Below are 26,758 nucleotides of genomic sequence, written 5' to 3'. Positions count from 1 at the left end.
TAGGATCGAGAAGGCAGGTAGAAGGTTTAAGTTGAGCTATCACTTTCCTGAGCATGTCTGTGTCAACCAGGGGAAAAAATCCATAGTAATTTAGCTAACTCTTCTAGTTTTTGGTTCATCAAACATTTGGTAGCCATCAAATAAATATTTTGGTTTGTTTTTAAATAACTTGCACATATTCACATACCTTCAAATGTTATATTTTGTCTGAGAGATATTCAAAATACTTTCAAATATTATGTAAATTGAGATGTAATTGAATATCAAAGGAAATAGTTGATAATAGTTGCCTTTAGTTGATTCTCTACATTCGACTACCTCGAATATTTGAAAAGTTGGTATTTTCAAAGAAACTACAAAATACTATTATTTTCTGCCCAGGTCTGGTCTCTAGTTATCAAAATGTTCAAATAAAACAAAATTACATTTCATTGGTCACATACAAACAGTTAGCAGATGTTTAATGCGAGTGTTGCAAAATGTTCAACTCCCAATTGAGTGAACAGAATCTTATGGGCACCAGCGGAGAGCATCGGCCATATCCCTGGTAAGTACATGCATATTTACCGTCTCTATCATTGGATCAGTACCACTGGAACGTTTTTTGGGGAACAATCATTTCCTCCTCCAATTTGTGTCTCCCCTTTTCGTAGGCCTAGATTAGAGGGTTGCATCCAAGCCAAGGTTGTTTATATTGATCTGTTTGGCAGTGTCAGCAGAGTAGGCTACTGATTTGTGTCGTATTAAAAATATGTTGCTTATGTGTCCAGTCATATAAATGCAATCTTCTCATCACATTAGGAATAGTAGCCTATTTTACATTAGTCTGAAAATGTGACGATAGTGGTGCAATTTTATTGTGAAAAAATTGCTTCCCCAAACTTGAAACTCACGTGCCGCCTATGGATGTCGAAACTTCAAGTTGGCCTTGTGACTTGATAATGTTTATTATGCATCTATTTCACGTTGCACTGTATGTGCCCCTCCACAAGTAAATCAGTCAGTCTATGATGAGGTTGAGCAGTAGTTGACATTATATGTGCTGTTCCACATACCTTTAAACCTAACATTGCATTATTTTTCGCTTTTGCTGTTCTCCAAATAGCATTTTAAATTGTTTTAAATAGTAATGCAAAATTCTCCACTTTGCCATACCCTATAGGTTTAGCTGAACTGCCAATGGCTAGCTAGCTAGCTAAGTACATTAGTGAATAATGGGGAAATGCTAGCTAGCTTTACCATTAGTACATATGACTAACTAAAATAGTTATTGCTTTGAGTCTAAAATGGGGAATTGAATTTGAATAGTGTGAATATGAATAAAAAAAGATCCTGTATCCTTATTTCTCCTGGTTAGCCAATTTTCTGCAAAGGTTGTTACCTTTTAACTACAAAGTAATTCAAATGTCACTTCACTTTAAATTAAGTCGCTTGCTCCTGTAAGCACATCGTAAATTCATGTATATCCCTTTGTAGCAACATTGTAATGACAGAGTTGGTTTTTAAATATTGTTACATTGTAAGTCAAATGTAACTGAAAGGGTTAAACCTAATGTTCTCCCGTCTCCTAAAGGTTATACCCAACTGGGTTTCAAGATACTTGTAATTATAAAGCAACTTAATGTATGTCCTATGTAACCACAATGTTCTAACATAGAAATAACAGAAATAAACTAATTAAGAATTGCTGGCAGTTATTGAAAGCATGTGCCTTGTTACAATGGATGGTGCCAGGTCCTAGCCTATTTATCAACCCTGGTATTACATGTGGATTCAATGGTAGTGGTAGTTATTGACATGGCAATTCACGGATGACTTACAAATGTGTAATTACAAAAGCATGAGTTACATAGTGGAACAATAGAATGTGTAATAACATCAGTAGTGACACATGTGGAATAACCTTGAACAAGTGAATGTGTAAAGTGTTTAATAACAGATTCCGCAACAACCCTATTACCATGCTATTACATAGCAAAAACCTATGTAAGTAATGTGTTGTTAACACAGTTATTATGGTTTTAGTTACATAGTAATAAAGGCAACTTAATGTAAAGTGTTACCAATTTTTACACTAGAATGAAGCATTTCTGACTCATATCGATGACACACAGGCCGTTTTCAACCACAGCAGTAGCTTTTGCGGGGTACAGTTGCTCTTTAAAGATCGATAACAAGTTACAGTGAACTGATTGAATAAGAATTAAGGAATGACAATGAACAAAACATTGATTGAGTCAATTCATGTGCATGAAACAGTCTAAAATAGATGGTTTTACCTATGGTGTTACAGTCGCAGGGGCGGCAGAGGTCCTGTGGTGACCGTCGGTAGTGGTTCTCTTCGCAGCGTTCACAGTGCGGTCCGTCAGTGTGGTCCCTACAGTCCACACAGCGCCCCCCACTCCCTGTGCTACGGTACTGCTCTGCATCGAACACACATGCATCCGCTTGCCCACTGCAGTTACACTCTGAGGAGAGAAAAAGGAGGAGGTAGAGAGAGGGTCGGGGGGGGTTAAAAAGAGTGGGGGAATAGGGAGAAGGAAAGGGGAGAGGGGAAAGAGTGGGGGAGAAGGAAAGGGGAGAGGGAAAGAGGGAGGGAGAGAGAGGAAATGAGGCAAGGTAAAGAGCGGGAGGGAGAGAGAGAGACCGAGAGTGAGATGTGGGGGCAGAAGAGAGGGATAGGGTAATAGCAACGAGCAAGAGAGAGATGGGGAAGAGAAAAGTGGTAGAATGAGGTGGGGGAGGAAAAGCGAGAGAGAAAGGGTGGGGGTTATGTTTATGAGAGATAATGTGTGTGGGATTGTATCATAATTTACAGGCTGGTTACTAATGTCAATTCACACGGTCAAAATGAGCAGCCAATCCTATAGTCAGGGGGCACCGCGATAACTTTAATACACGTTTGTACAAGAAACAATTACTAAGGCGATAACCTCCTATCACAGGGCTCTGTTAGAGTACGCTGCATGCATTTCCACTCCACCGAAGTATTCTGCTGTCTGCCTATCTGACTACCCGAGGGGGGATTGTAGGAAATTACCCATTCTATTACACATCAAACTCTCTGTTGAGTTTGCAATAACCAAATGATTATTCCTCCCTGATGCCGGAAGACAGAAAAGACTCCATTCTATTTTGTATTTTGCTCCGCAGTGTAGGAAAAGAGTGTATTTGCAGTTAGAGTATATTTGATTGTTAGAGAGTAGGCATATTCACTAGAATATCAAGATCATCAAGGACATCCACACCTTAGCATGTGTCATTCTCAAGTTACAGGATTCGGGCCTAGGTGCATACAGGAGGGCATGCAGCAAGATTTGAAAGTCTGATTTGTAAATCACTCTGGATAAGAGAGTCTGCTAATGACTCAAATGTGAACATATAAGATATAATACAACCTACAGTCATCAATTTATGCATTTAGATCTGACATTTTGCAGGATGAAATCTCTTGAGATGCTCGTTTTCAAGATCACTTTGTTTACCTGTGTAGATTTTTGTTTACTGTTGAAGTACCAGACGTGATAATGTGAGATTTAAAAAGCCTTATTATTTGACCATGCTGGTCATTTATGAACATTTAAACATCTTGGCCATGTTCTGTTATAATCTCCACCCGGCACAGCCAGAAGAGGACTGGCCACCCCACATAGCCTGGTTCCTCTCTAGGTTTCTTCCTAGGTTTTGGCCTTTCTAGGGAGTTTTCCTAGCCACCGTGCTTCTACACCTGCATTGCTTGCTGTTTGGGGTTTTAGGCTGGGTTTCTGTACAGCACTTTGAGATATCAGCTGATGTACGAAGGGCTATATTAAATCAATTTGATTTGATTTGATTTCACGATGAACATGAGTGATAATGCGTGTGACTGCAAACAGATTGAGACTGCCTGAGTCATTACACATGTATTCAATGCAGGAAGCTCAGGTGCACTGATTAACACCGCGTCCTAACTAGGAACTGGTTAGTGTGCTTACTATGACACTTAGGTCTGCTAAGTAACTTCTTAAGAAGCAGAAGGATGTTGTAACAAACATGTGTGTGTGTGTGTGTGTGTGTGTGTGTGTGTGTGTGTGTGCGTGTGCATGCATGTGTGCTTGCATGTGTGTGTGAACTTTGCTCAACTCTCTCTCTCTTGGCTGAGAAAAGATGGCATTTTCAATTACAGTGTTTGTGTTCTGACAAGCCGGACCATGTGCTGCTAGTTCCAGACACATGCCTCGGACGGCAGAGAGGCCCGAGAGAGCTTGGCCCGGCAAGCTGCGTCAAAACGAGTTTCTATCTCAGTGGATACAGGAGGGTGGAATTTTTATTCCTCTTATACTTTCACATTCAGTGCTTTTTTTTGTAGGGAGTTTATTGAATATTTATTGAATAATATATTCACTTCTCCTCCAGTACATTCAGCAGTCTATTTAGAAACGTTGTCTGTTATGTACAGAGACTGTTGGGTCCGCATCCCAAATGGCACTCTATCAAAAGAGGTGCACTATATAGGAATTAGGGTAGCATATGGAACACAGTCTGAGTGTAATTAAAACAATCTTGTTGCTTAATGGAATCTAGCATAAAAACAATTCACGAGGCGCCTTTAGTTTACGGGTTTATCCATCCAACCAATTACAATTCCTCCGCAGCAGCACACCGCTCAGTGCACAACGCGATAAGCCTGAACCCCAATGATACTCACACGTAAGCAAACACCCACCCACACACACAAACACATGCACACACAAACAAGCACAAACGCATTCACGCTTAGATATGCATGCACGAATGGACAGAACACATGGAATTCATCTTAATTATGCTACAACAACATTTTACAGATGTTACATTAACATCTGATAAGTTCAATATTATTTCAGTAGGAATGCTTTGTAAACACAATGATATATGCTATTTAGCAGCTGCTTTTATCGAAAGCGACTTACAGTCATGCGTGCATACATTTTTACGTACAGGTTGTCCCAGGAATCGAACCCACTATACTAGCATTGTGTGAGCCATGCCCAAGGGCCTTCCCCAACAACGCAGAGTTTAAATAATAAAAAACTAATTGTGACACAAGAAGCTATATCTAGGGAGTACCAGTGCCAGATCAATGTGCAGGGTTACCAGGTTTTTGAGGTAGAAACTGTATGTACATAAAGGCAGAATGTAGCTGTGTAATTGGACTTTGTGGCTATGGAAGCTAGTGGAAACCAGACGGGAGGTGAGAGAGATGAAGAAGTGAATGAGTTTTTGGTGGTAAGGGAGACAAAGTTAATTAATAACTTTTTTGGTGAAAATCAGCTTTGAAATCAGCATATTTTGCGTTATGGTTTGCACCTTATCACAAACAGAGCTAATATGAATAATATGCATGTGGAGTCAATCACCACCTTCCGGAGACACCTGAAACCCCACCTCTTTCAGGAATACCTAGGATAGGATAAAGTAATCCTTCTCACCCCCCCCACCCCCTTAAAAGATTTAGATGCACTATTGTAAAGTGGCTGTTCCACTGGATGTCTTAAGGTGAACGCACCAATTTGTAAGTCGCTCTGGATAAGAGCGTCTGCTAAATGACTTAAATGTAATGTAAATGTAATGCATGTAAATATCTCATGGCTCAAAGTGGAGGAGAGTTTGACTTCATCATTACTTGTTTTTGTAAGATGTGTTGACATGCTGAATGCACCGAGGTGTCTGTTTATACTACTAGCACACAGCTCAGACACCCATGCATACCTCACAAGACATGCCACCAAAGGTCTCTTCACAATCACCAAATCAAAAACAGACTATGGGAGTCGCACGGTACTACATAGAGCCATGGCTACATGGAACTCTATTCCACATTAGGTAACTGATGCAAGCAGTAGAATAAGATTATCATTTATTTTTTTAAAGATAAAAATACACCTTATGGAACAATGGGGACTGTGAAGAGACACACACAGGCACAGACACACATACACATGATAAGACCTGCACTCTACAAACAGGTACACATGGATGTTGTGTTGCATGTGATAGTGGAGTAGCGCTATAAAATAGTCCCTTCAATACAAAAGCAATTAAAGTACCTTTTCCATGTTTCTTCATTAGATTAGCTCTTTTAGAAAGAGGAGAGTCGATGTGATGTTTTCTTATTTATCTGTATAGTTCTTTAAAGCTAAAATGGTGTATTGGGGTAAAGTGTTATGACATGTAATGTCATGTAATATTTCAAATGGTATATTTGATTTGCCTCAATGTTACTGAACCCCAGGAAAAGTAGCTGCTGCCTTGGCGAAACAAAACAGTCATGGTCACCTGCAGGTTTTGTCTAGTTTCCCGGGTTGTTCTAGTTCCCGGGTTGAAAAATCTGTAAATCTACAACTCTAGCTACCTTAAATTCCTGCTGCACCACCAGTTATGGGGACATAGTGGAGATTGGCAAGATTACATTTCTGCATTGCTAAAAGTTACATTGCTAAAAGTTGCAGTAAAAATAAGTCAATATATGCAACATTTTGCAAGGCTTTATTTCTATAAAATGGCAGTATGCTGCTGTATTCTGATTCCATTTAGTGTAAAAAAAAATAATAATAATTTGTACTGTGACAACTCTTGGGCTTTGAAATGGGATTTTGAACTCATAGCCTCTTGGTCGCTATCAATCAGACAAGTAATGCTGCAGTGTAGCTACACCAAAAGCTTAGTGAGTGTTATTAAAGAAATATGTCTACAGACTTGAGGGCAAGAACTTAACATCCACTTAAAAACGAGCAGCTCTCAAGGACACTTGACATTCTTTGAGGATTTGAACTTGCAACCTCTTGGCTGGGAGTGCCTCACTGTTTCTGCAATGCCACCAAGTTCACGCTTGTATGTATATATACACTGTATATAGAAACAAATGGGTATGGTTAGGGAACAGTGTTGCTACCTTAGACACAAATAGGTCAAAGGTAGACCTCACAGGTACACACATGTTCTCACATGGTGCCTTTTTGGTGTAACGTGACATTTTTCTGCCTAATATTGTCTGTAGAATGTAAGGATCATCACTGCACTTTGATAGGTTGGGGAAATCTACTCGTGGGGCTCATTAGCATATTTCGGGCCTTGGTCAAATACAAAAGCTGAGATCCAAAAGCTGAGATCAAGTGTAGGAATACAGGTCAAATCAGCTACTGACACAGATATGGTGGTGTAGCAGGAAGCACGTAATGCTGCAAATCAAGTGGTTGAGAGTTCAAATTCCATCTATGGACATTTTGAATAATTACTGTATAAATAAACATACACAATGTAGTCATGTGTGTGAAAATACATACATTTGAAACACTGGATGTTCACATCACTGTGTGTGGATCAGTGACAATGCATTTTTGTTTGCAGGGCATCACCTGTGAAATCTAATGCGAACGTTTGTGAATGGTTATGTGATCACGTGAAACTTCATGTGAAATATCATCACATATGAAGTGTTCCAAAAACACATGGTTTCACATGTCAAAATCCACATCATCGAAACGTGGAAATGTCACGTGTGAAATCATGTGATTTTCCACATGTGAAATCATGTGGTTTTGCCATATGGGTGTATGGATATTGTGTTTGCAAACATTAATAAACAGTTTCAACATTTCTTACACGCTGTGTTGCATTATTCAAGTGTGTTACCTTCGGTGCAACATGAGTTGGGAGCTAACAATGCAACCCAGACAGCTCTAGCAATGAATGAGTCAGTTGAGCAGGCACTTTGCTCTTCACTCTATTAAAAGGGGCTGCGCTGATATACATACTTGATCCTCTCAATCATGTGAGACACATTTGACTGAAGTATTGACTGTAACAAAACGTCTAGTACAGAAGCATAAAAAATAAAAAAATGGAATAATAATGAAACACTGAAGCTCCGGTATACCGTGCAATATTAGTCCTCACTAACTATAACCCCCCTCCCCAAGGGTGACTTAACAAATCTCCAGTACTCACTCATACACTGGTTGGCAGAGTCTCCGGTGGCCCTGGCCCATGGCCTGTCCTGGTAGAACGGGTGACACTTCTGGCAGTCCACCCCGGCCGTGTGATGCTGGCAGTCACACACCAGAGCCCCCTGCTCGTCCAACACACACTCACTGCCATGGCCATTACACTTACACCTGCGGGATAAAGATGGAGAGGTGCGTGGGCACAATAATATACACACACTTGTGTGGACGCACGCGCATGCACTGAGGACACACGCACGCACTGTTGCACGCTTGCCTGCACACACACACACTGGGGGAAATGAATAGAGAATAGGACAGGGTAGTGGAGAATAGGTGTAAAATGGGAAGATTTTTGCACCGTGAGGACTTGTCACTTCCCATTACCTTCACTCAGAGGCAGATACATCGCCTGGGATAAGGTGGAGATTTTATCCCCTTCAGTGACTACTGCTCTGCGCTGTTCAACTCCCCTGTGTGATCAACTCTCGTCTGCACAAGCTGTCCCTAAGCATAAACAACTACATATCAGCCACTGTGTGTCTGTGTGTGTCTGTGTGTGTGTGTGTGTGTGTGTGTGTGTGTGTGTGTGCATGTGCGTGTGACTGATTGTGTGTGTGCGTTCTTATGCTATACCTTCCTTTCCAACCAGTCGAGAAAATACAATTTCCTGTGACTAGAAGACACAATTTATCCAAGGTGATTTAATGATCAAGAATGTATTGCTAATAGCTGTTATCTCAGGCCCTATCTTTATAGTGTCTGATTCTCCTTATCGTCATTGGTTCTGTTGAGTGCTTATCTGCGTCCCGAATGGTGACCCTATGCCCTATAATATAGTGCAATACTTTTGACTAGAGCCCTATGGGTCCTGGTAAAAAGTAATGAATGAAATAGGGAGTAGGCTTCCATTTGGAACTCATCCTCTGTCATTGGTTCTGTAGAGGGTCTTTCTGTGAGGGGGGGGAGGCTCAACATCACGCCTGTCCCTGTCAGATTTAGCCAGCTGTCCCAGATCTAGACACTTTATGCTAACGGCTTTGAATCAGTTATTTCTGTTTCTGTTGTTGTTGTTGTTGTTGTTGTGACAAGGAAGTTGTGAGCCAGGAAGTGAAAAGTGCCCCCAACCACCAAATCAGATGTCTCTACTAGCAGACGCTGAGGAACACTTGACAACCACAATAATGAATATGGTACAGATATGGATGAAATAGCAGCTCAGTACAGCTCAGTTCTGAATCATTTCTTTTTACTATATTTAGTTATTATATTCCACTAGTTGACCATTAAAGCCAGCACATTAACGTACCCTGGCACTTATTGTGTCCATTCATAACATTCAGTGTGAGAATTGTGCTAGCACTGCTATGGCCAATCCAATGAGCTAGGCTAAGTATGCTACACTAACCAAACAAGTGGTCAGGTTGCCCCTCGCCATTCCCTCAGGTGTCATGGTGACATTGTTGGGTCATTTGTCAGATTGTCACGCCTCTCTGTGATCATAACCACTTATGACAGGTGTCAGATCCTGTTGAAGCAGTGGGTGAAGGCTTCATCTCAATTACTTAATAACATCCGTGTTATCCTGCCGTGACTATGGACATCCTGTCTGTTCTGCCTTCCTCCTGTTGTCCCTTCTCATTACTGTGAGGAATAAGCCCAGGGACCAGCAGATATGGGGCCGGGTTTTCAGTTTTGGAATGATTTCAAATAGTATTTGAACCCAGGTCTAGGGACCAGGGGCAGAGCAGGGACAGAAACAGAAAAGTTGACAGGAACAGAGGCGAATTTTGTGGCTATGTTTCTATGTTTCTATATTTCTATGTATTTTCTGTCCAGGACCACGCAGGGCTTGTGTTGAGACTGTTTATCATGTAAACAGGATACAGAGAGGGAGGAAATGTGCAGCGGACGTTCGCCATATGTGTTTTATTATCTATCAAGTGGGCCACGCTGGGTTGTTGTTTTACAGTTGAGTCTGCCTGAGAAAGAAGCAAACAAAACAAACATAAATCAAAACTACACAGCAAATATGCTCTTCCTCCTTCTCTTTCTTGCTATTTCTTGCTCTCCTCTCTCTCTCTCTCTCTCTCTCTCTCTCTCTCTCTCTTTGTTTTTTTTTTTGGCTAATGTCGAGTTCTAGCAGTGACCACAATCCCCGGTAGACTGAGACAGAGAAAGAAGTAGAGGAGAGTGAAGGAAAGGCGTGATCGTTTTGTCTCTCTTTGAAGTTTTCGGAGGGAGTATCCACGGCGACAGCCAAAGGCCTCTGAGGACCAATCAGGGGTCAGGCGTGTGTTACCTGGCTCCCACAGAGAAATCAGAGATGGCGTAGAAGTAGGATCGCAGCACCTTGGCGTCCTTGAAGAACTCGTCTCCGAAAGTGTTGAGCCTGTCCAGAGAGATCAGCAGGTCGGTGGCTGTCACCCACTCCTATATAGAGAGAGACAGAGAGAAGGAGAGGGGGATGAGAAAGAGACTTTGGAGGGATGTGGCTGTCACCTACTACAGAGAGGAAAGGGGCATGAGGAGGAGGCGATAAAGGGGTTGGAGGAAGGTGATGGATTGAGATGGAGAAAATAGGAAAGGTAAAAGACAGATTCAGGTAAGGTCAGAAGGTGGAGGATGAAGGGGATGGGAGAGAAAGGGGGGGATTAGAGATAGTGCATGGTAGCGAAGAGAGACAAGCCATGGAGATGTAAAGAGGGGTAGAGTAGGGTGTGAAAGAAAGAAAATGAGAAATATTGAGATATAAGAGAAATAAATAAATACGAGATCGAGGCTAAATAGAGAGGAAATCGGCGGTGGAGATAGAGATCACATAAGTTAGAGAGGAGACTTGGCACAGCACTCTCAGACTCTCAGACAGTATAATGTTTGGCAGCACACACCAAAACCATAGCATCCCTGATACAATGAATTCACAGTGGGTGAGATGAATTGGAACAGTTAAATAGAACAAAATGAGAGAAGGGGGAAGAAAAGAGAGAAGTGAGAGGAAAGAGAGTCGAAAAGACAAACAGCAGGGTACAAGAAAGAAAACATGAAATTCACATGTGAACACGTGAACATGTGAAGCAACATGTGACAACATGTGATAGCAATAAACTACATGTGACAACATGTGAACACATGTGAAAGAGAACCTGATCTCATGTGAAATTAATGTGAAATAAATGTGACAACATGGGAATGCAAAAATTCAACATGTGATACCATGAAACTACAAGAGACATTTTAGCACCTGAAAACTCAGTTGTCAAATGTAATTTAGAATATTTTACTCTGAAAGACATAATTGACATTAAATACAGTAATTGTCTCCTGCAGGTTTTGTTTAGTTCCCGGTTTGTTCCAGTTACGGTGAAAATATGGTTAATCAACAACTAGTTACTGCATTTTACAGCTAAATTCAGGTGTTAATGTTAAAGAATAGTATGCTGATTACTTAACACTCAACCTCTCTTGGGATTTGAACTGACAATCTCTTGGCTGCTAGCTACCTGAAGTTCCTGCTGCACAATGGAGATAAGCAAGAATGCATTAAATATATACAACAGAAATATAAACAAGAACTTGGTGTTATTTCTAGAAGATGACAGTATGCTGGTGTATTCTGATTTCAATGAATGTACTTTAAAAAACATGTGCACTGTGACAACTCTTGGCACTCATCATTAAATGGGATTTGAATTCATAAACTCTTGGTCGCTAGCAACCGGAAATGTGCAGCTACACTACCAGATCTGTGAGAGTGAAAGAGATATCGCTACAGGCTTATTAGGATGAATGCATTTCTGCACTTTGCTAAAAGCTGCCCAGAATCAAGTAAATAATTGTCCAATTATCACCACCAACATAAAACTAGCAGTGCCCAAGGACACTTGGTTTAGAGTATACATGAATTATTTGAACGTGTGACCTCTTGGTTGAGAGTGCATCAATGTTTCTGCTGTGTCACCAGGTTCATACTTAATAGTACTATTTAAATAATATACTTCAAATACGAGATTGATTTTTTCTAGTATATTTTAAGTATACTATGAATATACTATAATTACACTTCAACACACTTTGCTTAACACACTCTGCTTGTGAGTGATCAAGTACACTATTAAGTACCTCAATAGCTGTGATGGGAGAAAACTGAGGATGGATCAACAACATTTTAGTGACTCTACAATACTGATTTAAATAACAGAGTGAAAGGAATAATACAAATATACAGAATACAAATATTCCAAAACATACCTTTTCTATGCAACAAGGATCTAAAGTAATACATCACAGCTGAGGAACATGGTTCCTGGAGGTATCATTTTTCATATCTCAAGAAAATATACTTAATGAAGTACACTTTCAAAAAAATATAATTAACTTAAATGTCCACAAAATGTGTTCATTAAAGTATACTTTCAAAAACGCATGTGCACAAAAATGCAAATATTACCCAGCATCCTTTTCTGCAGCTGAAGCTTTCATGTATAATATGATATTGTTCTTCAAAATCAAAAGTAACTGTAACAGTAAGTATCTAGGGTGGCCGGTGGCCACCATTTGCAATAAGTACAGCAGTGTATCTCCTCCTCATGGACTGCAGCAGATTTGCCAGTTCTTGCTGTGAGATGTTACCCCACTCTTCCACCAAGGCACCTGCAAGTTCCCAGACATTTCTGGGGGGAATGGCCCTAGCCCTCACCCTCCGATCCAACAGGTCCCAGACATGCTCAATGGGACTGAGATCCAGGCTCTTCGCTGGCCATGGCAGAACACTGACATTCCTGTCTTGCAAGAAATCACACACATAATGAGCAGTATGGCTGGTGGCATTGTCATGCTGGAGGGTCATGTCAGGATGAGCCTGCAGGAAGGGTACCACATAAGGGAGGATAATGTCTTCCTTGTAACACACAGCGTTGAGATTGCCTGCAATGACAACAAGCTCAGTCTGATGATGCTGTGACACACCGCCCCAGACCATGACGGACCCTCCACATCGATCCCGCTCCAGAAACACATTAAGTTATTTCCACTATTTTCACAGCAACTCAGTATCCGATAACTTTCAAAAAAATGACAGGACTTTTTTTCAAGGTATCCTATAAGGTTAAATACAATTGCAAGTTAGGCATAGCAAGTTCATTTGCAGGATGGGCCAAAAGGTACCCAAGCGCAATGCGACTGACAGTAAATATGTAGCAAAACACTAATACAGTTACTGTTACTAATACAGTTACTGTTACTCCTATTACTGTGTAAATGTACGGTAAAATGACTATATAAAGTACCACAAAATTAACAGCAATGTCTAACAGTGTAGTTTCATGTTATCACATGTTGAAGCACAATTTGTGGAAAATCACTTGATTTCACATGTGCAAAACGGGTTTTTGGAACACTTAGCATGTGACATTTCGCATGTTTTTGGAAAATTAAACACATCACATGTTTTTAAATGTGCAACTTCATGTTATTACTGTTCAGCTAAAAAAGAACCCCAACTGACAACTCTGTCACACCCTGATCTGCTTTACCTGTCTTTGTGATTGTCTCCACCCATCTCCAGGTGTCACCTGTCTTCCTCATTAGTCCCTGGGGTACTTATTCTGGTGCTCTCTGCTTGTGTGTTTGTCAAGTCAACCAGTGTGGTTTTCCCGGTCTCCGGCTTTTGCTAGTCCTCCCGGTTGTGACCCTTGCCTGTCTTGACTTTGAACCCGCCTGCCTGATCATTCTGCCTGCCCTGACCTCGAGCCTGCCTGCCACTCTGCACCTTCTGGACTCTGACCTGATTTAGCTATTTTGCCTGTCCACAACCATTCTCTTGCCTACTCCTTGGATTATAATAAATGTCAAAGACTCATGCCATCTGCATCTGGGTCTCGCCTTGTGCCCTTAACTTCTGGGTTTCAGGTGCACTGATCATTCTGCTGCGCCTCAAAGTCTGGCACATTCCCTTAAAAATTCATTACCTATAATATATCTCTGGGTGATTTTATCCGGTCCCCCAAGTTTTCTGTGCAAAAATTAATAATTATTTTTTAAATGTTTGACAGACTGCAAAACACCAGCAAAAAAGCTATGAGTGATTTTTAATTTTGGAATTCTGTTTCAAAGTATTCCTACGCATCATAGAGAGATGAACACCTTCCTAATATTTGTCGGGACATGGTGTTCCACAGGGATGCTGGACCATGTTGACTCCAATGCTTCCCACAGATGTTAAGTTGGCTGAATGTCCTTTGGGTGGTGGACCTTGATACACAAAATAAACTTTTGAGCGCAAAAAAAACAGCAGCATTGCAGTTCTTGACACTCAAACTGGTGCACCTGTCTACCTACTACCATACCCCGTTCAAAGGCACTTAAATATTTTGTCTTACCCAAAACTGTCTGAATGGCACACAAACACAATCCATTTCTCAAGACTTAAAATTCCATCTTTATCCTATCTTCTCCCCTTCATCTACACTGATTTGAAATGGATATAACAGGTGACATCAATAAGGGGTCATAGCTTTCACCTGGTCAGTCTGTCATGGAAAGAGCAGGTGTTCCTAACGTTTTGTACACTCCGTGTATGTGATTGTATACGAGCAAGGTTCTTTCGGTCAATTTGCAGTCTACAAATGTTCTGTTATTATGTTCTGGCCCACCTGAACATCAGCTCAAGAAAAGAATCGGCCCACGGCTGAATCTAGTTTATTATGCCTGCTGTATGATATTGCTACTTTTTCATGTAGTCAGCCAACTACATAGTGAATACTTGAGTGTAACAGCTCTTGATTGGTTGAAGAAACAAGTAGAAATGTGTTAGATTTCTCTATTGCAAGATAGAAACGTAGTAAAAATAATAGTACATTAAACACACATAAAGTACATAAAACACACACATACATTCATGCTACAAATGCACCCCAAAGATCTGAGGGGTGCATTTGTGAAGATAATTGGAGATTTTTGAATTTTTCGAAAGCCTGAAACAGCCTTTTCCAACACTCTAGAGCCATAATCATTATGCTTAAACATATCTCCCTTGTCTGTATCTTCCTGACTGGTGGTTCTTGTTTTTAAAATAAACTAATTATGCTTCTCTGAATCGCTGCTAAAATCTGGGTAAAAGTTTGAAAGGAATGTTTTATTGAGTAAATTAGTTATTACATTAGTTAATGCTTGCTTTTCTAAAGTATTTTCTAAAACTTGATTGATAGCCAGAAATGGCTTCCTGGTAGCTACAGTGGGGAGGACAAGTATTTGATACACTGCCGATTTTGCAGGTTTTCCTACTTACAAAGCATGTAGAGGTCTGCAATTTTTATCATGGGTACACTTCAACTGTGAGAGGCGGAATCTAAAACAAAAATCCAGAAAATCACATTGTATGATTTTTAAGTAATTCATTTGTATTTTATTGCATGACATAAGTATTTGATACATCAGAAAAGCAGAACCTAATATTTGGTACAGAAACCTTTGTTTGCAATTACAGAGATCATACGTTTCCTGTAGTTCTTGACCAGTTTACACACACTGCAGGAGGGATTTTGGCCCACTCCTCCATACAGACCATCTCCAGATCCTTCAGGTTTTGGGGCTGTCGCTGGGCAATACAGACTTTCAGTCCCTCCAAAGATTTTCTTTTGGGTTCGGGTCTGGAGACTGGCTAAGCCACTCCAGGAACTTGACGGAGCCACTCCTTAGTTGCCCTGGCTATGTGTTTCGGGTTGTTGTCATGCTGGAAGACCCAGCCATGACCCATCTTCAATGCTCTTACTGAAGGAAGGAGGTTGTTGGCCAAGATCTCGCGATACATGGCCCCATCCATCCTCCCTTCAATACGGTGCAGTCGTCCTGTCCCCTTTGCAGAAAAGCATCCCCAAAGAATGATGTTTCCACCTCCATGCTTCACGGTTGGGATGGTGTTCTTGGGGTTGTACTCATCCTTCTTCTTCCTCCAAACACGGCGAGTGGTGTCTAGACTAGAAAGCTCTATTTTTGTCTCATCAGACCACATGACCTTCTCCCATTCCTCCTCTGGATCATCCAGATGGTCATTGGCAAACTTCAGACGGGCCTGGACATGCGCTGACATGAGCAGGGGAACCTTGCGTGCGCTGCAGGATTTTAATCCATGACGGCGTAGTGTTACTAATGGTTTTATCTGAGACTGTGGTCCCAGCTCTCTTCAGGTCATTGACCAGGTCCTGCCGTGTATTTCTGGGCTGATCCCTCACCGTCCTCATGATCATTTGTGTATCAAATACTTGTTCTCCCCACTGTAGTTATGAGGTTGGGAGATCGGGAACCTATCTGGGCTAGCTAATGCCAACTTCCTAAAATTGCTAAGTGTCTACTACTTTTACAGAGAAAAAAAATGAAGACCCCCCCTCCCCTCCCCACACACACACACACTATATGTACAGTATGTATATGTTTAAACAGGACAAATCTAAGGGGGCATGTGACCCTGTACCCCTATGGGCATGAGACCTCTGCTGCTACCAGACTTTTATTTACTATTGCTAATACCGCACAAGTAAAACATTTGCCCCCAAATCCCCTCTTCCCTGATACATCTGTGAGTATTGTACTAAATAGTGCCTTCCTGTATTATACTTCTATTCTACTGAGCCATTTACTTTATGGTCATATTCTTATCTTTTATCATTTCTTATTGTTGCATTGTCAAGAAGGAACCTGCAAGTAAGCATTTTGTTGGACGGTGTATACCATGTGTATCCTGTACAGAATACTAATTCAACTTTAAACTAAACTGTACATTATTTGGAGCACTTAATATAAAATGTATCCTAAACTTGTCCTCTCGAGTTAGTCTTCCTCCCCCCCAACTACTATATTTGTGTGCTCATCACCGTGTTTATAAAGTACTACGCCAGTGAACATGTACCCACTCTTAACCTTTCAAAGGGCTGCGTCAGAGAAGAAGACTATTATTCTAATCAGGCTGTCTATAAAGTCTCATTTGTGTGTAGTTCTAAGATTCTGGGACGCCCCCTGTGAGTTAGTGAGCAGTCAATCACTTGAAGTTGGAGAGTCAAAGGGTCAAGGACCCTGTTTGGAACATCTGGTGGGAATGTGGAACCCCTGTGTTCCAGGACCCCTTTAACCCAGAAACAGTAGGTACTCCTGGATTTTGGTGATTTCTGTGGGTCAATAGGATCAGACTTGGATCAGACCTGGGTCAGACATATGGTAGCACTATGGATGGGTACTAATGCCTGGAGCTGGATCAGATGTTCAGAACCAGGTCAACATAACAGGGAATGGAGCTAAGAATTAGACCAAAACAGTACTGGAAAGCGGTCATTTGTAAGACACTACATGACCAAAAGTGGACAAACAGCTCATCAAACATCTCATTCCAAAATCATGGGCATTAATATGGAGTTGGTCCTCCCTTTTCCTGCTATAACAGCCTCCACTCTTCTGGGAAGGCTTTCCACAAGATGTTGGCACATTGCAGTGGGGACATGCTTCCATTCAGCCACAAGAGCATTAGTGAGGTCGGGCACTGATGTTGGATGATTACGGCTTGCAGTCAATCCCAAAGGTGATCGATTGGATTGAGGTCAAGGCTCTGTGCAGGCCAGTCAAGTTCTTCCACACTGATCTTGACAAACCATTTCTATATGGACCTCACTTTATGCTCATGGCATTGTCATGCTGAAACAGAAAAGGGCCTTCCCCAAACTGTTGCCACAATGTTGGCAATACACAAATTGTCTAGAATGTCATTGTATGCTGTGATCTTAAGATTTCATTGGGGCAAGTAGTGTTCTCCTGGCATCTGCCAAACCCAGATTTGTCAGTCGGACTGCCAGATGGTGAAGCGTGAGTCATCACTCCAGAGAATGCATTTTCACTGCTCCAGAGTCCAACGATGGCGAGTTTTACACCCCTCCAGCCGACGCTTGGCATTGCGTACGGTGATCTTAGGCTTGTGTGCGGCTGCTCGACCATGGAAACCCATTTCATGAAGCTCCCGATGAACAGTTCTTGTGCTGACATTGCTTTCAGAGGCAATTTGGAACTCCGGTAATGAGTGTTGCAACCGAGGACAAGCGATTTTACGCGCTACCCAGTTCACCACTCAGCGGCCCCATTCTGTGAGCTTGTGTGGCCTATCACTTCACGGTTGAGCCGTTGTTGCTGCTAGACATTTCCACTTCACAATAACAGCACTTACAGTTGACCAGAGCAGCTCTAGCAGGGCAGAAATTGACTGACTTGTTGGAAAGGTGGGATCTTATGATGGTGCAACGCTAAAAGTCACTGAGCGCTTCAATAAGGTCATTCTAATGCCAATGTTTGTCTTTTGAGATTGCATGGCTGTGTGCTCGATTGTATACACTTGTCAGCAACGGGTGTGGCTGAAATAGCCGAATCCACTGATTTGACGGGGTGTCCACATACTTTTGTATATATAATGTATGTATTCTCACTGTCTTGCTACTGTATTATATCTCTCTCTCTCCTCATTTGCCCCTGGCCATACATTCACACCTTGCCTTTCCTTTTCTCCACCATTCATTCTGCTACCTTCTTTCTTTCAATCCTCCCCCTCTCTCTCTCTCTCTCTCTCTCCTTCCTTAGTCTCTTCAGGGAGCCCTTGAGGAGTCTGTGTGTTTGTGTGCTGGTGCACGGTGCAAAGTGGAGTGGAGTGGAGCTGATAGGCTACTGTTATGGGGCCTGCTTATCGACTTCGGCCCTGCTTGACATAGCTCCGCTCCTGCTAATGGGGTTTGGACGCTGGCGAACGACCCAGTGCCCAGGGCCTGTCGGTGGAAGCATACGCTCATTCTTCACATGCTCCCGCCTGCCCGCCGTTCCCGGTACCATCGTAAATGCGGAAAACATGAGTTTGGGGGGGGCAGTGAATGATTACAGGAGATAGTTTATTCTCATTCAGGTTAGGAAGGGAATGATGGGAAACCCAACCGATAACTTCTCTCTGTACGCTCCCGCGCTCTTTTTTGCTCCCTGCTTCTACAGCAGGGTTAGAGGAGAGTAAAGTGTTTGGGAGACAGAACTTTTTTCCCTCACTTTGTCATGAGTTTGAGAACCGCTTGGTGCTGTATCACAGAGACAAATCATTGCAGTGCTGCCAAACCGAATAATCTGATTGGTCGATGCGTCCAGCTTCGGCACCAAATCTATAATGATGTCATCACACTGCAGTCACTTCATGACATGTGATCAATTCTGACCAATGATCAATAGCCAATAACAGGCGATCTTACCTGGTAAAATAAGGTTTAAATAAAAAAATCTGTCATCCATCCACCATTATTGCTGTTAAATATAGCCCCACATCTCCAGACGCGAAAGGTAAAGAACAGAAGTAAGGGAGAGGAGACACTTTTGTCTTAGATCAAGGATGATTCAGATGCTCCCAAGCCCCACAATGTCTTATTTATACTTGTTTTTCTCTCTTTCTCTCTTCTTTCCTCTCTCTCTCTCTCTCTCTCTCTCTCTCTGTCTAAAATCTGCAGTATGAGACAACGACAGGATGTAGTTTTATGAGTAAGCTTCACATAGCTTCACATGTTGATGGGGTATGCTAATGTTTATATCTCTCAGTACTCCCATGATATGGACACGACTAAGGATTAAACAGAGCGTCTGGATTTTATTGTAGTTCACGAGAGAGCCAGCCGTGGGGTGGCAGTTAACCTAATGGTTAAAGAGCACTGGGCCAGTAACCAAAAGGTTGCTTGTTTGAATCTCTGAGATGATTAGGGATAGTATCTGTGGAGGACGGCTCACCTCTCACAGTGCTGGGCGACTTTAACCTCCCCACGCCTACCTTTGACTCATTCCTCTCTGCCTCCTTCTTTCCACTCCTCTCCTCTTTTGACCTCACCCTCTCACCTTCCCCCCCTACTCACAAGGCAGGCAATACGCTCGACCTCATCTTTACTAGATGCTGTTCTTCCACTAACCTCATTGCAACTTCCCTCCAAGTCTCCGACCACTACCTTGTATCCTTTTCCCTCTCGCTCTCATCCAACACTTCCCACACTGCCCCTACTCGGATGGTATCGCGCCGTCCCAACCTTCGCTCTCTCTCCCCCGCTACTCTCTCCTCTTCCATCCTATCATCTCTTCCCTCTGCTCAAACCTTCTCCAACCTATCTCCTGATTCTGCCTCCTCAACCCTCCTCTCCTCCCTTTCTGCATCCTTTGACTCTCTATGTCCCCTATCCTCCAGGCCGGCTCGGTCCTCCCTCCCGCTCCGTGGCTCGACGACTCATTGCGAGCTCACAGAACAGGGCTCGGGCAGCCGAGCGGAAATGGAGGAAAACTCGCCTCCCTGCGGACCTGGCATCCTTTCACTCCCTCCTCTCTACATTTTCCTCTTCTGTCTCTGCTGCTAAAGCCACTTTCTACCACTCTAAATTCCAAGCATCTGCCTCTAACCCTAGGAAGCTCTTTGCCACCTTCTCCTCCTCCTGAATCCTCCTCCCCCTCCCCCCCTCCTCCCTCTCTGCAGATGACTTCACAACCATTTTGAAAAGAAGGTCGACGACATCCGATCCTCGTTTGCTAAGTCAAACGACACCGCTGGTTCTGCTCACACTGCCCTACCCTGTGCTCTGACCTCTTTCTCCCTCTCCCTCCAGATGAAATCTCGCGTCTTGTGACGGCCGGCCGCCCAACAACCTGCCCGCTTGACCCTATCCCCTCCTCTCTTCTCCAGACCATTTCCGGAGACCTTCTCCCTTACCTCACCTCGCTCATCAACTCATCCCTGACCGCTGGCTACGTCCCTTCCGTCTTCAAGAGAGCGAGAGTTGCACCCCTTCTGAAAAAACCTACACTCGATCCCTCCGATGTCAACAACTACAGACCCGTATCCCTTCTTTCTTTTCTCTCCAAAACTCTTGAACGTGCCGTCCTTGGCCAGCTCTCCCGCTATCTCTCTCAGAATGACCTTCTTGATCCAAATCAGTCAGGTTTCAAGACTAGTCATTCAACTGAGACTGCTCTTCTCTGTATCACGGAGGCGCTCCGCACTGCTAAAGCTAACTCTCTCTCCTCTGCTCTCATCCTTCTAGACCTATCGGCTGCCTTCGATACTGTGAACCATCAGATCCTCCTCTCCACCCTCTCCGAGTTGGGCATCTCTGGCGCGGCCCACGCTTGGATTGCGTCCTACCTGACAGGTCGCTCCTACCAGGTGGCGTGGCGAGAATCTGTCTCCTCACCACGTGCTCTCACCACTGGTGTCCCCAGGGCTCTGTTCTAGGCCCTCTCCTATTCTTGCTATACACCAAGTCACTTGGCTCTGTCATAACCTCACATGGTCTCTCCTATCATTGCTATGCAGACGACACACAATTAATCTTCTCCTTTCCCCTTCTGATGACCAGGTGGCGAATCGCATCTCTGCATGTCTGGCAGACATATCAGTGTGGATGACGGATCACCACCTCAAGCTGAACCTCGGCAAGACGGAGCTGCTCTTCCTCCCGGGAAGGACTGCCCGTTCCATGATCTCGCCATCACGGTTGACAACTCCATTGTGTCCTCCTCCCAGAGCGCTAAGAACCTTGGCGTGATCCTGGACAACACCCTGTCGTTCTCAAATAACATCAAGGCGGTGGCCCGTTCCTGTAGGTTCATGCTCTACAACATCCGCAGAGTACGACCCTGCCTCACACAGGAAGCGGCGCAGGTCCTAATCCAGGCACTTGTCATCTCCCGTCTGGATTACTGCAACTCGCTGTTGGCTGGGCTCCCTGCCTGTGCCATTAAACCCCTACAACTCATCCAGAACGCCGCAGCCCGTCTGGTGTTCAACCTTCCCAAGTTCTCTCACGTCACCCCGCTCCTCCGCTCTCTCCACTGGCTTCCAGTTGAAGCTCGCATTCGCTACAAGACCATGGTGCTTGCCTACGGAGCTGTGAGGGGAACGGCACCTCAGTACCTCCAGGCTCTGATCAGGCCCTACACCCAAACAAGGGCACTGCGTTCATCCACCTCTGGCCTGCTCGCCTCCCTACCACTGAGGAAGTACAGTTCCCGCTCAGCCCAGTCAAAACTGTTCGCTGCTCTGGCCCCCCAATGGTGGAACAAACTCCCTCACGACGCCAGGACAGCGGAGTCAATCACCACCTTCCGGAGACACCTGAAACCCCACCTCTTTAAGGAATACCTAGGATAGGATAAAGTAATCCTTCTCACCCCCCCCTTAAAAGATTTAGATGCACTATTGTAAAGTGGCTGTTCCACTGGATGTCATAAGGTGAATGCACCAATTTGTAAGTCGCTCTGGATAAGAGCGTCTGCTAAATGACTTAAATGTAAATGTAAATGTAATGTATCTGTTGATGTGCCCTTGAACAAAGCACTTAACCTAGTTGCTATGGATAAAATCATCTGCTATAATGAAATAATTATGATTTATAGTGTCGTGGAAATCATCTATTTTTGTTACAATCGTTTGTTTTGTTCATTCTTTAAAAAATCAGGATGTGTCCTTATGAGTAGGAGTTATTTAAAGCATTTCTGCCGTGTTCATTGTTCATAATATATTTTATATATTTCATTATATATATTTTTTACATTCCAAAAACAAACTTATACATATGAACAATAACTTACAGACACGCATAATGACTACATGTAGGCCATCATAGTAAATAGGAATTTGTTCTAAAAAACCTCAAGGATCCACCTCTTTAAAAAAAATGTTTTGCCTAAAATTACATACCCAAATCTAACTGCCTATAGCTCAGGACCTGAAGCAAGGATATGCATTGTCTTGTTACCATTTGAAAGGAAACACTTTGAGAAATGTGTAAATGTGAAATTAATGTAGGAGAATATAAAACATTAGATCTAGTAAAAGATAATACAAAGAAAGCATCTTTGAAATGCAAGACAAAGACCATAATGTATTATTCCAGCCCTGGCGCAATTTAGACTTTAGCCACTAGATGGCAGCCGTGTATGTGCAAAGTTTTAGACTGATCCAATGAACCAAATCTGTTCAAAATGTTGTATCAAGAATGCCCAAATGTGCCTAATTGGTTTATTCATACATTTTCAAGTTCATAACTGCGCACTCTCCTCAAACAATAGCATGGTATTCTTTCACTCTTAATAGCTACTGGAAATTGGACAGTGCAGTTAAATTAACGAGAATTTAAGCTTTCTGCACATTTCAGATATGTCAATGTCCTCCTGATGCTAATCACATTAGCCTACATTAGCTCAACCGTCCCGCAGGGACGACGACGACGACGACGACACACACACCAGTCCTGTAGAGGTTAAACAATAATATAGGCATTAGGAGATGGGTGTGTGAGCATACAGGGTCAGGGTCAGATGAGATGTAATTTATGTTTTATTTAACCTTTATTTAACTAGGCAAGTCAGTTAACATTTGCCCTATAATTGTACCAATTTGATTTTCCCAGTCTCCCATGCTATTGCAGTAATTTAAAAATAAATCTTATGATTTTTCCATTGTGTCAATGTTGGCGGATTGATTGACTTCCAAGTTTTTAGTATACATTTTTTTCAGCACAACGTCAGACTCATGCTTTAAGTGTAAAACTAATAATAACTCAACAATTCAAGCTTTCTGGAATGCTATAAAGTCTGGAAACTTACTTTTAATCTGCCATATGTCAAAACATGGCATAAGGGGGCGTAGTGAGATACCCGATGGGCGGCATAATCATTTTCGAATCACTCAACCACATTTTTAGCTGTCCATGATGCTCATAAATTTTAGCTGCAAATAGGCTCACTCTTTTCATTAATCTGATTCTGGTGGTATTTACCATGGTTGTGTGAGGCAAGACAGACGTGGGCCTAAACATCACTTACAGCACTGAAAGGAAGTATTTTCTGTAAGGTTAATTAGAAATCTGTTTATTGCTTATTATTTGTGCAAACTGCAGCCAAAAGCTCATTTAACTGGGACGTCCTGTTCTGGCAACAGGTCACAAATCTTGCTGCTGTGATGGCACACTGTGGTATTTCACCCAGTAGATATGGGAGTTCATCAAAATTCGGTTTGTTTTCAAAGTGTAGTCAAAAAGTAGTCTACAGTACTACTGACAAGAGATGTGCCATAGGTGTACCTACCATAGGAGTCCCATCAAAGCCTACCATTGACGATGTACAGTCATGGCCAAAAGTTTTGAGAATGACACAAATATTAATTTTCACCAAGGTTGCTGCTTCAGTGTCTTTAGATATCCTTGTCAGATGTTACTATGGATTACTGAAGTATAATTACAAGAATTTCATAAGTGTCAAAGGCTTTTATTGACAATTACATGAAGTTGACGCGAAGAGTCAATATTTGAAGTGTTGACCCTTCTTTTTCAAGACCTCTGCAATCCGCCCTGGCATGCTGTCAATTAACTTCTGGGCCACATCCACACTGATGGCCACCCATTCTTGCATAATCAATGCTTGGAGTTTGTCAAACTTTGTGGGGTTTTGTTTGTCCACCCGCCTCTTGAGGATTGACCACAAGTTCTCAACGGGATTCAGGTCTGGGGAGTTTCCAATGGACCCAAAATATTGATGTTTTGTTCCCCGAGCCACTAAGTTATCACTTTTGGCTTATGGCAAGGTGCTCCATCATGCTGGAAAAGGCATTGTTCATCACCAAACTTCCTGGATGGTTGGGAGAAGTTGCTGTTGGAGGATGTGTTGGTACCATTCTTTATTCATGGCTGTGTTCTTAATGTTCTCAGGCAAAATTGTGAGTGAGCCCACTCCCTTGGCTGAGAAGCAACCTCACACATGAATGGTCTCAGAATGATTTACTGTTGGCATGACACAGGACTGATGGTAGCGCTCACCTTGTCTTCTCCGGACAAACTTTTTTTTCGGAAGCCCCAAACAATCGGAAAAGGGATTCATTAGAGAAAATGATTTGACCCCAGTCCTCAGCAATTCAACCCCTGTACCTTTTGCAGAATATCAGTCTGGCCCTGATGTTTTTCCTGGAGAGAAGTGGTTCTTTGCTGCTTTCTTGACACCAGGCCATCCTCCAAAAGTCTTTGCCTCACTGCGTGCAGATGCACTCTCACCTGCCTGCAGCCATTTCCGAGCAAGCTCTGTACTGGTGGTGCCCCGATCCCGCAACTGAATCAACTTTAGGAGATGGCCCTGGCGCTTGCTGGACTTTCTTTGGGTGCCCTGAAGTCTTCTTCACAACAATTGAACCGCTCTCCTTGAAGTTCTTGACGATCCGATAAATGGTTAATTTAGGTGCAGTCTTACTGGCAGCAATCAGTGATGTCAACTTAGCAATTATGTTGCTAGATTTAGCAACTTTTCAGACTACTCTGGCAACTTTCTTTTCAAACAGCACCTAGCATCAAATTGAGCTACTTTTAAAAATGTATTTTTAACTTTTAGCAACTTTTGAAAAGGGACTCAAATGCTAAAATGCACGCATTTTCCCTCTAAATGACACAAACATGTTTTTCTCTGTCACACACTCAGTCACAAGACACGTGCCTGGCTGCAAAAGTGCATTGTGAGTGACGTCAATAGCAGGAAAGAGTGGGAGTCTGTAACTGAACAAATGTCTAACATATTTTTCGCTGAGATGGCCAGTCAATTTGAGTAATGTTTTGTGTATTCCACGTAATGACGCAGTTTTACGCTATCACGCAATGACATCACAATGTCATTTAGCAACTTTTAGCAACAAATCAAACTGCCTCTGGCAACTTACCCTGAACATTTGATGGCAACACCGGCAGCAATATCCTTGCCTGTGACACCCTTTTTGTGCATTGCAATGATGACGGCACGTGTTTCCTTGCAGGTAACCATGGTTGACAGAGAAAGAACAATGATTCCACGCACCACCCTCCTTTTGATGCTTCCAGTCTGTTATTCAATCTCAATCAGCAAGATAGAGTGATCTCCAGTCTTGTCCTCGTCAACACTCACACCTGTGTTAACGAGAGATTCACTGACATGATGTCAGCTCGTCCTTTTGTGGCAGGGCTGAAATGGAGTGGAAATGATTTTTGGGGATTCACTTCATTTGCATGGCAAAGAGGATCTTTGCAATTAATTGCAATTCATCTGATCACTCTTCATGACATTCTGGAGTATATGCAAATTGCCACCATACAAACTGAGGTAGCAGACTGTGAAAATGTATATTTGTGTCATTCTCAAAACTTGTGGCCACGACTGTACATACCCAGCGTGCGACAGAGCTGCAGGAATTGTGACCTGTTTTGTTAGTTATGTTGTCATAGTTGTGCTTAGGGGGGCATATTGGGGAGGGAATGCTGTCACCTCCAGGTAGGTGTTTGTGCACTGAGGGTGTCAGGTTCTTGTTCAATTCTGGGATTTATGTCGCCACAGACTTGTACATGTCCCTGGGCCTGGAAAGGATTGATTTCCCACTCCAGGATGGAGAAGCTGTCTTCATTAAAGTATGGGGATTCTAGTATATAGCACAAGAGGGCATTTTTCTCTGAGATAATAATTTTGCACGCCCAATTTTTCAGTTTTTGATTTGTTAAAAAAGTTTGAAATATCCAATAAATGTTGTTCCACTTCATGATTGTGTCCCACTTGTTGTTGATTCTTCAGAAAAAAATACAGTTTTATATCTTTATGTTTGAAGCCTGAAATGTGGCAAAAGGTCGCAAAGTTCAAGGGGGCCGAATACTTTCGCAAGGCACTGTATACATGTATACATATGTGTGTGTATGTACAGTGGGGCAAAAAGTATTTAGTCAACCACCAATTGTGCGAGTTCTCCCACTTAAAAA

General features: G+C 42.6%; 1 protein-coding gene across 2 annotated transcripts in view; it reads right to left on the bottom strand.

The window, feature by feature from the left end:
* The window catches only part of lamc3 (laminin, gamma 3), a 233,034-nt gene that overhangs the window by 141,492 nt on the left and 64,784 nt on the right, over positions 1-26,758 (bottom strand). For both annotated transcript variants that reach the window (XM_029620255.2, XM_029620254.2), the window contains exons 3-5: positions 10,267-10,397; positions 7,969-8,135; positions 2,280-2,468 (exon numbers count right to left, since the gene is read on the bottom strand). In XM_029620255.2, coding sequence (XP_029476115.2) covers positions 2,280-2,468; positions 7,969-8,135; positions 10,267-10,397 — 487 coding nt within the window. The remainder of the gene's footprint in view (positions 1-2,279; positions 2,469-7,968; positions 8,136-10,266; positions 10,398-26,758) is intronic.

Source organism: Oncorhynchus nerka, linkage group LG19, assembly GCF_034236695.1.
Source record: "Oncorhynchus nerka isolate Pitt River linkage group LG19, Oner_Uvic_2.0, whole genome shotgun sequence".
NCBI classification, from domain to species: Eukaryota; Metazoa; Chordata; class Actinopteri; order Salmoniformes; family Salmonidae; genus Oncorhynchus; species Oncorhynchus nerka.
This window is presented reverse-complemented; position numbering and strand designations above follow the sequence as displayed.